This window comes from Diadema setosum, chromosome 16, assembly GCF_964275005.1.
Source record: "Diadema setosum chromosome 16, eeDiaSeto1, whole genome shotgun sequence".
NCBI classification, from domain to species: domain Eukaryota; kingdom Metazoa; phylum Echinodermata; class Echinoidea; order Diadematoida; family Diadematidae; genus Diadema; species Diadema setosum.
Genome location: NC_092700.1, coordinates 23,679,246 through 23,695,569, shown reverse-complemented (window position 1 = coordinate 23,695,569; position 16,324 = coordinate 23,679,246). Strand labels below are relative to the sequence as shown.

General features: G+C 39.3%; 1 protein-coding gene across 1 annotated transcript in view; it reads left to right on the top strand.

Moving 5' to 3' along the window:
• LOC140239977 (uncharacterized) overlaps positions 1-4,973 on the top strand; it is a 31,748-nt gene extending 26,775 nt beyond the window's left edge. Inside the window, exon 6 of the mRNA XM_072319788.1 lies at positions 2,665-4,973. Within this exon, the coding sequence (XP_072175889.1) occupies positions 2,665-4,301 (1,637 nt within the window). The 3' untranslated portion in view covers positions 4,302-4,973. The remainder of the gene's footprint in view (positions 1-2,664) is intronic.
• Positions 4,974-16,324: the final 11,351 nt, after the last annotated feature.

Here is a 16,324-nt window from a genome sequence, read left to right as displayed (position 1 = left end):
GAATAACCCTCCCCACAGCAACAACAAAAAGCAACAACAACAACAAAATAGGGCATGTCATTATCGCTTAGTCTACAGATTAATAGAAATATTATTATTCCCTCAAGGAGCCTTATCAAGGTTAAAATCACCGATTATAATCACACAATTATTCATTAAAATATTGGTTAAAACAATACATGCCATGTCACTTCATGAGTCCACAAACTTTGAAGGGGAATTAGGTTGTCTATACACAAAACATATAATACTCTAACTCATTTTGTTGCTGTTTGTATACAAATTGCCTCGACATTACAATCAAATTTCGTAAAACTTTAATGATTTAAGTAATTCATATTCATGGCTACTCCTCAATCATGTCCGTTACGATCTTCACGAATAATCATGTAATCATCTCCGGTATGTCAAGTTCAGGTTATAAAATTGTGTTACAGTATTAAATTTGGATTCACTCTGTTAATAACAATGAATGATGTCAAACATTTTATATTTGAGACTAAGTCTAAATTCTTTAATCTTTGAAGGAATATATCTTATATTAATATGTCCTATTTTAAGTACACGATCGGGAATACGAGAAAAGGATCCTTCGTTGAGCTGATAGTACAGTATCTGCATAGAAAGCTTAGAACCTTCTCGGCAGGGAACAATTTTGATTGTATTTCCTACATAATCTGTTGTATAGTATTCTGATGTGAGTAGTTTGTAAACTGTCTATCCAGTTTCAAGGGAATGCTCATCCTCTTGGTCGCGCCCACTGATAGCTAGAGATGTGAAAAGGTTATTGTGAAGCCTGGTTTCTAACAGCATCGGCGTAGGCGTTGCGTTGTTGCCAATTTGTATGTTGTTCATCCTGGGATTGCTGTTGTTCATGCGAGACGCAACCACGAACATACACTGGGGCGCCTCATTCCCGAAGTGAGCTATGATGTTAGTGGCAAAGAGGCGGGTTCCAGCGGCTGCATAGGACGCCGTCTCTGATGGCATGGGAAGCAACCCGGGGCTTATGTTGTTGTTTGGAGTAATAGACTATCAGACTGATTGGCAAACAGTTTGAGCTCATGGTGCAGCTGTCTTTCTGTAAGGTTCTGCAACACCTCCCGTGATTCGCTCTTGCGGTAAATGATACTGGACATAACGATTTTCATTGATATCGTATTTTCGACAATCTCATCTACGAGGGAAATTTTTTTTTGGCTACTAGTATCTCATCGGCTCTATCGTCCATGGTGCCATCCGTAGCTAGATAGATGAAGGATTACCTCCTTGGGACTGATGAGTGAGAAAACGCGTGAAAGAAGCTCTCTGGATTTTAACGGGATCCTGCGTGTTTTAGGGAGTTTTGATGGATTGACTGCGTTTATCATCGTACCGGCGGTTAAATTAAAATATAGACGCTCTCCTAGTGTTGATTCGACACATTTGGCTTTCATTGAAGTATAACGATCCAGGTGCCTTTTTTTCTGTAAATTGTTCGTGAAGCTGATCCTCAGCGGAGAGCGAGGGGTGCAAGTCACGATGGTCTTTATCCTCTTTGGAATGGGGATTCTCCCGAAGTTGTATTGTGTGCTGAATTGGAATGATTATGAAACGGGTTCGGGGCAGGATTTTTTAATCTAGGGCAGTGCGTTTATTAACTTGTCTGTTCTGGTAGAGCAGAGAACGATTCCAAGATTGTATCGCAGCCTCTCACAAGATATGATCTTTTGATTGTTCGGGATTGCAAATTTGTCAAGGGTATTGATTCATTTACTGGTAGTAGTGCAATCACCTACTGGGTGCCATCTTGTTTGGGGGCCTTGCTTTCGAAATCGAATATACATACATAGTAAATGCATAAATCCTTTTCTATCAGTCTATAGGCTTTTAAAAAATACGCACTTTTAAGTAAAGCTGTCATGAAATTAATGTACTGAATTTTCTTCCAATTTCTGCTATATTTTTCACAGGAGTAGTGCAAATGTCGAACAGCAGTTTGGACACACTTGCAGTTGTCAAAAAGTCATTGCAATTTACATCTAAACTCTTTGTCTCCACGAGTTTCTCTTTCAGAGATAGGTTTTGGTTTTGCCATCTCTGTGTTCATATCAAAACACTGGTTAAAATATCACGGCAAATTGAATCAAGCAGAAAAGTCTTAAGGCGGATACACGGGGCATATCGTCGGAGATAAGTAGGGTACACTCCCTTCATAGAGCTAGGAGTCCAATAAGTTCCATGGATTGATAAAATAGTCCAAAATAGCGCAAGAGATGATGGCAATCATGAAATAGCATCTAAAGATTTCAAATCCGGGTGAAGAAAGTTCACGGTGACGTACTTGTACACAGTAAATATGAGCAAGATTTGGAGGCGCGAATAAAACTATGTCCGTTTCGTTGGCTGCCCTCTAAACATGCTGCCACCAAAGCAGAAAGAAGACCACTAAGATTAATCTTACATTTCGACTCCTATTTTATCATTAAGTAAGGAGGACACAATCGTTCTACAACAGTATTCACACTTTGTTAAAATGTTGAATGAAAATTGCAGGTCCTCACAAAAAAAGTCAGAATTTAACTCTGACACTGTGGCATCGTCTATCAACTGCGACACTAGTTTTAAATTCATCTTGTTTCTTTTTCTCCCTCACTGTTCCCCTCCCCCCCCCCCCCCCCACAGACATAACTTACTTCACCGATAAGAAGCTTGAGTCGGCTGATCTACAGGAGCATTACGAAGAGATCACGCCAGTTGGAACAGTCTTCGTTTCTTCTAAGAATTCCAGTCTGCGGCCAAGTAAGAGTGCGGTCCTCGCGGGTCCTAGCGGGGCGCGCACGATGTCTGCCGCGACATCGGCCAGGAAAAGGTCTCCAGAAGTGGGCATTGACCGCGACAACGCCTCCGTTCAGGCTGGCGACAGGCCCACGAGACCCATCATGCGACATTCGCAATCAGAGCAAGGCAACATAAGCAGTTTCGTGTCGAGTCGTCCCCGGCTTCAGTCACCCAACAGAAGCCCGCAGAAGCAGCCGGTCTCGTCAGTTCACGCCACGATGCCCAGATCAATCTTGAAGAAGAAGTTGAGTTCGCCACCGGAAGAGCGATTTCCGCCACCTCCGGCGGATTTTTTGTCACCATCATCAAACACCGTTCAAAATCCGATGGCGTACATCCACAGCAACCGACCCCAATCCCCTCCACCGCAGCAGGGCGTGCGTCGACGGACATCCCAGTCGCCCGGGAGGACGGCAGTGAGTGCAAAGAGTCCGATCCGGGCGGACTTTCCGAGGCCAGTCAACCAAACCGTGAACAACGTATCTCCAGGGGGATCTGCCTCCAGCCGGAAGAGCTCGGCCGATTCCGGTTACTCTACCAACTCGAGCGTCGACAATCGACCACCTCCCTCATCGAACCCGTTTCTGGGTGCACTACCGGAACCCGACTACCCAGGTGAACAAAATCGCCAACTTAATGGCCAGGGATTCGATGGAATTGACGGGTCTCCAAGGAACGTACCACAACCCCCAGCACCACCTCCTGTGGATACCATACCAACAAAGCAAGGTCTACCCAATGGAGGACCCAAGATTCCTGGGCCTCCTCCCCCGCCGCCGATAGGGTTCGTTCCCCAGCCGCCCAAGTACAACGAGGTTGACGCCATCAAGGCCAATCAATCCCCGAGACAAAGTCTCCCCTCTAAGCCTCCTCTGCAGAGGGAAAATTCCCGGGACGACATGTTGCAGGAACTGAAGATGAGAGCAGAGAGGCGTCTTTCCCGCATCAACGAGGGCGGCGTGGCGCCAAATTTCCCGAAATCGACATTTGGCAGGAAAACGTCCCCGCGACCACTCAACAACAATCCTCCGCAAGACAACAACAATCAATCGAAAAGCGAACTGCAGGAACTTCTCGCGAAGAGGAAGCTGATAAATAAGGAAGAAGGCTCTGCGTCAACAATAAAAGGTCCTCCGACTCCAGCAGCTAAACCTTCACCGCGACAATCCAACTCAAACACTCCTCCTGTGGCACCAAAGACTGGCGGGTTTCGGGCCTCGCCAAGGGGCGGAGATGTCACCTTCGCCACACTCTCCGACGTCCCTAAGGATCTCAGCGTACTCTCAGTGGCGCAGGTCTGTCAGTGTCTGAAACTAATGAGCTTGGATAAGTACGACAGTGCTTTTAAGAGCAATTCTGTGGACGGTCAGTTAATGCTACAGCTCAACAAGGAAGCCCTGAAAGAGAGTTTCAAGATGTCAGATTGGGACGCGCAACGGGTCGAATCCTTCATTAAGGGCTGGAGACCAAAATACGACTAAAGCCCCAGTGTGCTGTTTCTTGCATGCTACTCAAAGAACAATGGATGGTGTCACCACAAGGCCATTATGAATGTTGAATTTCAACTCATGTTCGTCGTATAGCGTAAAAGGACGTGCCAACCAATCTACGCGATGGGACACCATGATATGTAAGGAGTGAAGTAATACATTAGATATGTCTTAAAAATATAATTATACAACTGGTGGTTTATAGCGATTTGGAGCACACGAAAGAATCAAACTATGTATGTATTTAACGGATTCAACCCGGACTCGCTGGTACTGCTGATAACTTGTGGTTTAGGAAATCAGAGAGTGATATATGTTTTATAATTGCGTGGAATACTGCAGAGAGGATTATACGTGCTCAAGACAAGCGTTTGCGTTTTATTAGCAACCCGTACGGAGACTTTCTAGACATCTCTACTCTTTCGAATAAATGTTTTTCGCTTTCTGTTATCCCTCTTTTTCTCTGACTTAATAGATAGAACTGACCTGGAACTTTCCTTCCACTTCAGCTAGGTTTTAAGTTTGAAGATGAAACGTAGTAACAGAACTTTTTTGGAAGGACATTTCTTATCATAATTTGAAATTGACCTCTCCTTCAGTCATTATTCCAATGAGAAATTGAAATATCTAATGCATCTATTATTCCTTTATCTAAATGGGTATTGTGTAGACCTGGGTGCAAATCCATTGCAAGTTTTGATGACAACTAGCAGGCATCCGAGCCATTCAAAACAAAAATGTCAGTCTTCACTTGTTTGACTATTACAAGGTTATGTTGCAGATATTACCATCCCCACAAGACATGACTATACCTTACAAAACTGAACATCTTCCAAAAATAGGATTCCTTCTTTAGTGATTGAAAAGGGAAAAGAAAAAAAGGGTTGCAGTTAGCACAAGAGGGCTTGCTTGCTAAAGCTGTATTTTTAAGATCTTCATGTGAAGTGCACAGAACAATACTCATTGAACTCACGGAACCAACTGCTAGATATCCCCACCCCTCTACTATCTATCTATCTATCTATGTATCTATCTATCTCTCCTTCCTGTTTTATCTCCTTCTTTCTTTGTTATTCTGCATGATGTATATTGTGAAATCAATTATACTGTCAATGGCAACATTGCAATTAACGTTTTACCGCCAACAAGAATCAGTGTGGCACAGGTTGATACTGTATCTGTACTTGTAAATAATATAAAAAAACGAACTATTATCAATAGAATATTCTTAGATGTTAAGTGCAGTACTATAGACTGAATATGCAAAGTTATACGAGTTTGCAGCCATGAAATGTACAGCCTTTCTGCGTATATCACGCAAAGATATACTGCATATTAATGTGAATTCAATCACGATATTATTATACGGTATGTGGTTCACTCATTACAGGCGGCTGGCAGTGTTAATCGCGCTGTTTTTTTATCTTTTTATTATTTATTATTATTTATTATTATTATTATTATTATTATTTTATTATTATTTTTTTTTTTTTGGGGGGGGGTAAGGTAGGGTGGGGGGAGGGGAGGGTAGGGGTTGGGTAGGGTGGGGTGGAGTAGGGTGGGGTCAGTAGGGTGGAGTAAAGTAGGGGTAGGGACCGTCTTCCTGCTTATGGTAGGGTCAAGGGAAAATGCAGCTCCCAGAAAATCACAGGCTTGGAGGAGTTTACACTTTTTTGTGGATATAACACAGACATAAACGCATTTCCTTTTAGATATGCCAGCGGGCCTATGTATTTTCATCGTTTGTTAGCCCCAAAATGGTATGGGGGAGGGGGTGCAGCCCATGCCCCCGTTTCCGCCACCCATTAGTATTGCAAACTGTGCCTCTCAAGACAGAGTGCACTATGTCTTTCAGGCTGACAGAGCGTACATGTTTGCAAAACAATCGACAAGAAATAAGTGGGAATTCGCACCTTAAACTGAACACCGACAGACCGTTAGGTTCATGTTTGTGCTTAGAAGTACATGTATTACCGACGTCACAGACACTCTAAGAGTGCTTAAAGGAGACCTCCAGATGATTTTCAGACTTTTACATATGAACAACTATAAATTGGTTATACCGGGTACAGAGTTTCAGAATTTATAGTGATTGGGATGAGGAAAAAGAATGTTTTCAAAATTTATAACAAATCACTATGAACAAGGATGATGACATGACAGCCTTACTAAAGGAATGCACAAGTTGGGGCTCAAGGAAGCAGAACAAAAGAAGAAGGCATGCATACATTATCCACAGGTGAACTTGCAAACTGGCAGTATTGTAATGGGAATTACACTGCTACATTTCTGAAATATGTGAGGCTCCTATGTCATCATCATTGTTCAGTGTAATTTGTTTCAGGTTTTTCAAAGTATTTTTTCTCTGCTCAAGGACCACAATAAATTCCACAAATCTACACATGGAGCTGTTGATTTATGTACTACATGATGTGAAATTATGAAAATCGTTTGGAATGCCCCTTTAAGCACAAACCCATAGAAAAAGGACTTTGTTTGATGTTTAATTAACAGACGATATTGGAATGCGCCATCCAATAAACTGAGCATGACTTGCGTGAGTTCATAACATTGATTTGATTAACAAAAGACATTGCACGGAGACATGCACATCGTGTTCAATCTAGGATAGGGTGCATTCCAATTTCTTTTGTTGATCACATTAGCAATCAAGATCTGATTAAAAGATAACATATTCGAGAGAAGACTGGTTTGAAAATTGCTCTTTTCTGTTGTTAAAATATCTAAAGATAAACAGCAGAAAATTATGAAACATATCGCATATATATTAGGCCTATGTCTATTCTTTTAGCCACAAGAGTGATGATCGGGGTATCATAATCGACATGCATTTATAAAGTCAACATGTGGTTTATGTGCATAGGTTCTTTAACCGCATTCCGCAACTTGTAATAGACCGTTTCTGTAATGTACAAAACTTCATGTTCGTTTCCAACAGCCTACGAACAAGCCACATTCTTTCTCCTGCTCCCTCCAATCAATTTTCTGAGGCAGGAATTCACGCATCATTCATCAGTTGTTGCTAGGCAGGGCAAGCCTCTGTTAAGCTTTGTGGTTGCTAAGGCAACATTTTGTGAACAAAGCATGCACACATTTTAGTACATTGTAGAAGCGGTCCATTGGAATGTCTTGATTGTGAGAAAATGAAGACATGGTCTTGGTTTATCTGCTCTAGAATGATAAATTCCACAAATCTGTATAGGACACAATCAATTTAAGTACACAAGGTGAAATCATTTAAAGAAGGAAAAAAAAAAATCTAGAATGCCCCCTTCTTGGGATACCAATTTTTACTGCGATCTCTGGACCCTGTTTTATGAAGAGTTACAATTGATTATATAGTTGATTTCTATGATAAGTCTATGGCAACCTGTGTAGTAGGGAAATTTATAATCGACTATATCTTTTGATAAAATGAGGCCCTGGAACATTGCTCGTTAAATTTTGGATCTTGTGGTATATCTGATGCACAATCAGCTATTTACCTGTATTGATGACGACTTAAAAAGAGTTATACAATCACGCCAGTCTTATAATATGAGAGAAACGGCTGCATTTTCTACTTCAATCTACACTTTTGAATAAATATACGTGTGCGGGAATAATTCATATCATTCCTGTACATTCCTGAAAGTAATAGCCACACGCTCATAGTTGCATGGACTTCATTGAACATGCACACTGTATTCCATACAGTTATGTGTATTGTTTACTGAATGAAAAAAGAAAGAAAGAAAAGATGCGTAAGGGTGAAACAGAGTTAAAGAGTGAGAGAGTTATAAAGAGAAATCTTGAAAGTAAAGAAAAAGGAAAAAAAATGTTAATAATGTGGAGTGCTGAACAGAAGTGGGATGCGTTCAAGTATGAATAAATAAAAAAACAACAACTAATGGATATAAATGCATACGACATAATGTACATACATACATACATACATACGTAGATCATACATAATTATACAGACTTAGGCCTTGAAATATGTGCACGTTATGTTTGTGTTGAATAGATTGAGAAGAAATCAGAGGTACAGGGTATACGCGTCTGTGTGTGTAGTCTGCCAGTCAAAGAGGAGAGAGAGAGAGAGAGAGAGGGAGAGAGAAGTAGAATATGATGGACAGAGAGGGAAACCATTCTTTGGTGGGTATATTGAATACTAGAAGACTGCCCTATACATACTGCATAGACTTAAAGGTATTAGCCCACATTTGTAAACCTGCAGCAATTGGTCTCATAGTTAGTATGGAGTTTGGGTATGATTGCAGTAACACCTGTGCAAAATTTCATTCCAATTTATATTCCATTACTTTCATAGAAATAAATGAAAATGCACCGTAATCCGTATGCGTACGTATAACGCTCGCTAGCTCCGGTCCACGTACGTGTTACATGTACAATGTACGTAGCTATAGCCCGCGCTCGTAATTCGATTTGGGTCGGGTTGACCCGGTTTGAAAATTGATTTTAAAACGATGATTTTCTCTCTTTTATCGAATGGTATAGACAAAGAGCGACAGGTGAGGTATGTTACTGTTATAACTTGTACTTGAAGTCATATTGGACCTGTTTTATGCAGTTTTGATTTTCGTGGGTTTGCAAATGTGGGCTAGTACCTTTAAGGCCCTGCCACAACAGAGCACATGCCCAACAAAAGCCCAATGAATTTGAAAATCTGAAGATACGCTTACATTTGTAAGTAATACTAAAATAAAATGTAGTTCTTAATATGTTTGACCTATGTGGTGCATGTACAGTGCACTCCCGTTACAACGAACATTGCTAAAACGAAATTCCAGCTACAACGAAATAAAAATCCAGGTCGTAAAATTATTGGCTCTATATTTTTGTATTGTTTATTTGTTTGATTATAACAAAATTTCGATATAACGAAAGAAATCTGCCGGTCTCGAGGACTTTGTTATAACGGGAGTCCACTAGTTGAAAGAAAACTCATGAGCTCTATGTTGATATACAGTAAATATCTAACGCACAAACAAATCCAAGGGTATTCAAAGGCATCAAACATGTACTATACAGTACACCCTTAAGGCCCGTCACATAGAGCCAATGCCCAACGAATGCCCAATGAATTAGGAAATTTGAAGATACGTTCACATGCATTGCTGATACTACAATAGTTCTTCTAACATGTTTGACATTGTTTGCATTCAATAGCTATTCATAGGGATTTGAAGAGATATACTAGAGTTGTTTGTTGAGAACATGTCAAAAATCAGCGTATCTCTGCAAATTAGAGTACTCCTTTTACTACAAGTATCAAAGCATGATTACATGTTGCACTTACACAGGTGTATATTGTCTAACGTGAGATATTACGTGTATGTATCTTTCTACAAGTTGTTGCCTAAAATATATTCCTGTATCTCAACCAGTCATATTCTCTATCACTTCCACAAGCCAGCAAAACAAAGCAAGAAAGAACAAGGAAAGGGCAAGGACATCCAAAATGTAGAAAGTACAAGTTTATTTTACATTCTTCTTCTTGGAGTTTGATGCACAATTGTACAAATGGGATATACAAAGGTCCCTTACACAACACTTATACAATATTTGTGTAGTGTGACAAATGAACCCTCAATTCTGCTCAGGAAATCAGGTAAAAAACACAAACAAATCCCGTCCAATTTTCATTTCTCACATAGCTGCATTTCCCCTCCTTTAACTCGTTAATGACAGGCTGATTTTGCTACAACACGCATGTCTCACAGACACCTGCTGGAGTATACTCGGGACTAGTCTTCAATGAGTTAACCACACGAACAAAATATTACGTAACAAAACAAATTAAGAAAAAAATCTGGTTATTTCTATGGAGCTCACATCAGGAAAAAACTTGCAGTGTAAGAGATGCACACGTCAGGCTAATCTCATCTTTCAGGGAAGTGAACTATATTTTTCATGCTTGCAAAGATTTTGCAGTCAGGCTAATCTCATCTTTCAGAAAGGGAAGTTAACTATGTTTTTCATGCTTGCAAAGATTTTGCATAGCAGTTTTTGGATGTGCTGCCTTTTCATGATAAAATATGGGCAATAGAAAACTAATGAAGCCAATAGCGACATGAATGTTTACACACATTTGCACGCATTGTTGACTGTCACCACACTCTACTCCATTGATTGAACTTCTTAATTAAATTGTATTATGGAAACATTTTTCTCTCACCAAGGACATTTCTCTGCATAAATTTGTAAAGTTCAATGCAAGATAGAGAATACAAATGTAATGTGACAAAAAGGCATATTCATCTCCCTGCTTGCTGCACATTGGCGTGTGAATCAGTTAAATATCTTAATCCGTTGAGGACAGTTTGATTTTGCTACAACACGCATTTCTAATCGACACCTGGCCAAGCATACTCATGACTCGTCCTCAACAGGTTAAGAACAGGGCAACTTATGATTGAGAGACAAAAAGAACAAAAAAATACATACCCAGATAGAGCAACAATCACATGCATAATGCTTTCTTTACTATCCATGCACACAAGTTCTCACTAACTTGGTTAGCAATGAGATTTATAAGGCACTAGGTCTGTCCAGAAACTACTGTACAGTATGTCCCCCAAAAAAATTACAATCAAATTTTCGCACTGATAAAATCCAATATGATTGAACTGTCTAAATAACATCTTAGCTCTATTTTGCAGAAAACCCTATTCAATTTGGTTAAGCGATCACACAGAAATATGAAAAGTTGTAAAGCATGTCATGAGTCTGATTCTTCCAAGTTTAGCACTTCGATGCTTTGTGTGTGAATACAATGGACAGAACTTGGAGGGAAGAGATTCTTGACATCCTCTACAAAATTCCTCATTTCTGTTTGGCCACTGAAGCAAATCGAATGGGGTTTTCTGTAAGACGTGGGCAATGAGTTATAGTTTCACACCCTGAATTTGTATTTCGATTGATTCACTATTTTTAAAGATATCATTACGGAGGGTCCCATTGTAATTTTTTTTTGGGACATACAGTATGGTAAACTTCTGACACAAATGGAACTGCTTCTTGGATTTTTAACATGATAAAGCTTCCCAATTTCTCACTCAGCAGCAGAAACACAACATATAGCCAGGGAAACTCCAAACTTTGAATGAAAGCAGACAGTTTTCCATGTACCATGCTAGTCATAGCAGTATGGTCACAATTCTAGTAAATATGGACCGTGAAGCTCTGTTTTTTTCAGCATGTGGAAGCTACAAGAAGATAGAGGTAAGTTTGAAGAAGTCTTCATCTGTAATAATACTGCACAGTGTTTAATGCAAATCATTCATGTGACCCCCACAAACAAAGGTTACCAGCAAAGGAAAATTCAAAAGGAACATTTGACCCAGTAGGTCTAGCCCTCACTGGAGTATCACAAGTTCACCTTCCACACATTCTTGCAAGCTTTTACCTAAAGAAGAACATTGCAAACTTAGGGGAGGGGGTGGCTTCCAAGGGCTACAGGGGGGCATGAGTCAATTTTGTAGAATCCACTTCATCACAATGCCAATAATACCTCCAAGTTTGCAGAAAATTTGACTATGCATTAAAGGGAAGGTAAACCCAAAAAGCAATGTGGATTGAGTGAAAGCAGCAACATTAGAAGAACACATCAGTGAAAGTTTGAGGAAAATCGGACAATCGATGCAAAAGTTATGAATTTTTAAAGTTTTGGTGTTGAAACCGCTGGATGAGGAGACTACTACAGGATATGACGTATGAGTGGACAGCAATACAAAGAAAATATAAAGGAAATTCAACAAAAATTCACTTTTCTAGAATTATGAAAGAGCAATGGACCAACTTCTTTCAGAAAGCAGGGGGAATAATTGCTACCCCTAACATATGTCAATATCAAGTTGATGGAATTTGTAATTTTCATGAAAAATGGATTTTTGTAGAATTTTCTTTATATTTTCTTGGTATTGTTGTCCACTCATACGTCATAACCTCTAGTAGTCTCCTCGTCCAGCGGTTCCAACACCAAAACTTTAAAAATTCATAACTTTTGCATCGATTGTCCGATTTTCTTCAAACTTTCACTGATGTGTTCTACTGTACTAATGTTGCTGCTTTCACTCAATCCACATTGCTCTTGGGGTTTATCTTCCCTTTAAATATACAACATCTATATATATGAGAACATGAAAACTGGCCCCGAGCCATTTCAAGGTCTATGAAAAAAACAATATTTAATTAAGACTCCTCAATTTCGGAGCTTTGGCAAAACAAACACATGCCAAATGTCCATGTTCACATGGGCGAGTACCACAGCCACAAGCTGTAGAAACCCATGTACCACAAAAAAGAAGAAGAAACAAAACAAAAGAAAAAGATAACAACACATACAGCACCTTTAATGCAGACATGCATCAGGCAACACACTGAAACACATGGCAGTCCTGACACGTATCAGAACCCTGTTGCATTTAAAAAAACAAAAAATGCAATCAAGCATACGCCAGAAAAAGAAAAAAGTCAGGTAGCAGCCAATCAAAATGCAATATTCAAAGACTTTGAATTTCAAAGAGTTTGATTTTCTGATATCACTTTGATCTGAACTTCAATGCAACACCAAGTGCACATCTCACTTTCCATCCCCTTGGACTTGCTAGTGAAAAGTTTGTTTTTGTTACTGTGGAACACAGCAGTCACTGTACATGAAAAATAACCATTAATTTTTACAGGTATCATGGTGATAAGGATACCAGTCAAATATTGGCTGAGCAATCATGTGACTAGCCCTTTATTTTGCCTCAAGACCATAAGTTACTTTTCACCAGGTATCAGTATGCAAATGAATGATATCGACAACTGTTCGCCTGTGCCTAGCTGCATTGCCTGTGTATTGTAAATGCATTGCAGTGGTTTCTGTGTACAATTCATTCAGCTCGCTGCTACTGCTGACCCTGGGAATCTTGCTAAAGTGGCTGCTGTGGAATTTACAGGGAACCCGAATCCAAAGAGCAATGTGGACTGAGTGAAAGCAGCAATATTAGTAGAACACATCACTGAAAGTTTGAGGAAAATCGGACAATCGAAGCAAAAATTATGAATTTCAAAAGTTTTGGTGTTCGAACTGCTGGATGAGGACACCAAAGGAGGTTATGACATATGCATGGGCAACAACATAAAGAAAATATAAAGGGAATTCCATAAAAATTCATTTTTCATGAAAATTACACATTCCATCAACTTGATACTGACATATGTCAAGGGTAGCAATTGTTCCCCTGCTTTCTGAAAGCAGTTAGTCAAGTGCTCTTTTATTATATCAGAGAAGTGAGTTTTTGTGAAATTCCCTTTATATTTTCTTTGTATTGCTGTCTATACATACGTCATAACCTCTAGTAGTCTCCTCATCCAGTGGTTCCAACACCAAAACTTTAAAAATTCATATCTTTTGCATTGATTGTCCAATTTTCCTCAAACTTTCACTGATGTGTTCTACTAATGTTGCTGCTTTCACTCAATCCACATTGCTCTTTGGGTTTCCTTGAAATCATGTCAACATTTTATAAAAAACAAATAATGCACGTTTCTTGGTCTGTCATTAATAAACTATCAACCCCCAGAACTTTTCAACAATCCACAACAGACTCCACTTTGCCTCATGTGTTTCCGACTGTTCAAAATTCATTTTCAGGTTGATAAGTCTATCAAAGGCCCTTTGTCATGTGTACTATTTTTTGCATAGTAGCATCGACTGAAAAACAAATCTTAAAAAATAAAAGACAGAAATGAAACAATGGAAAAACTGGGGCTGTCATCCATTCATACCTGAAGCAAGAATTTGCAAGCATAAGTTGTAGACATTTGAAGTCTGAGACAGGAAGCTCATAGTTATGATCATTATTTCCAAAGCATGATTTAAAACTAGAAATGTCGCTACGGCGACTGATGCCTCCGCCATAATGCATGATTCTCCCAATAGGTGTATAGTACAATGTCTTGACAATGTGTGATGACAGTTTCACATAACTGGCAAAATATCGAAATAACAGGTTTGTCAGAAATATCTTGAATGTTCACTTTCCACGAACTGGGTTTGCTATAATTGTCTATTAAAGAGTGCAGGTACACATATTTGGGGAATTGAAAATTTTTACTTGACTTCTGACCGACCTTATTATAAGTTTATGCATTGAGTATAATTTTCAAGGTATGAAGAAAGAGTGTAATTACAGTACAAAATATTTTTTTTTCATTTAAACCTGACCTTTGACCCTTAACCTTTGACCTTTGACCTTCTGGCTGGAAATTTCCAAGAGAATCTCCATCAAGTAATACATGTACATATATTAAACACTTTTAAAACTAATAATGCAATCATTGCATATACTAGTATGCATGTATGAGGGAAATACAGTAGTAACATTTTGAGGAGTTGACCTTGACCTTTGAACCCTGACTATTGACCCATGACCCCTAAATTCCCTAGATAATCCCTGCTAGTCAGTACATGCATATGTACCATGCTCCATGAAGATACATTGAACCATTTGCGAGAAAAGTGATATTGCAACATTTTCACCTAACCTTTGACCTTTTGACCTTTGACCTTATGACATGAAACTCTCTCTGGAGAATCCTTACGCAGTAGTACATGTCTACACTAAGTTTCAAGAAAATAACTGTGGGCATTGCATAGATATGGGGGAAATAGCAATTTTTAGCATTTGACCTTGACCTTTTGACCTTTGACCTCTTGTCAATGTCACTAGAATCTACTCAACTAATTGTCCCATCATACATCATCCTTGGACCAAGTTTGGTGAAAGCTGCTTCATCCAGTTTTGAGTTATCACATAAACAGATAAATTTTAGGATTTGACCTTGATCTTTGACCTTTGACCTCTGTCCGATTTCACTGAAAAACTAATCAAGTAATTGTCCCATCATACATCATCCTCCAACAAAGTTTGGTGAAATTTGCTCCATACAGTCTTGAGTTATCGCGTAAACGGATACAATTTCATGATTTGACCTTGACCTTTGACCTTTGACCTTTAGCCGATTTCACCCAAAATCTTATCAAATCGTTGCCCCATCATACTTCATACTTGGACCAAGTTTGGTAAAATTCCAGTAAATATTACTCAAGTTATCGTGTAAACGAAAGCGGACGGACGTACAGACGTACGTACGGACGTACGTACGGACGGACGGACAACCCGAAAACATAATGCCTCCGGCACCACTTCGTGGCGGAGGCATAAAAAGCACATTCTGTTGTAGGTTCAATCAGGACTGTTCCAAGCTGTCGATTGAGTGGAATTCCATTATTCTGTTGTGTGAATTTCTATCAATTAGGGATCTAATTCTGTTGTGTGAATTTCTTTCAATTAGGGATCTTGCATATCCAGACCCTAGAAAACACATATCAATTAATTAATGTACACAAAGCATACAATTGTCATATTTATGGCTAAATAGCACATTGCTTTGCATGAATGCATTTTTCAGCACATTCATGCCTCTTACATCACATGTAAACAAAGGATAATGCCATTGAAAGGAATTCTGAGGCATTGTATGCCAGGACTCAAACAGGTCTCTTGATGTTGTATGCTTGAATGGTGGCCAAATCAATCATATCAAATGCTCATTTACACTGAATTAGGCATATTGAAAATAGTCACTATCTAATCTACAAAATAACTCTATCCATGATATCTTGTAGAGCGATGTTACTGGCTTACAACTTTGCAACACTATAGTGTCATGCCATGGACGCAAATGGTGTAAAATACCAAGAAAAATGTAACATTTCGACCCAGAAATATTCCACTGAGGGACTAGCATTTCAACACAGCAGCAGACAAGATGATGCTGTCAGCCTATTGGTATCATACACGCCATAAGAAACTTATTTTCGACCACTTGAGCTTACACACGTACTTGTTCTTCAGGTACTACCTGAACACAATTTGCATTCCATCATGTCTACGGCTGTCACAACTAGTTTTTTCCCCTTTTTTATTGCTCAATGA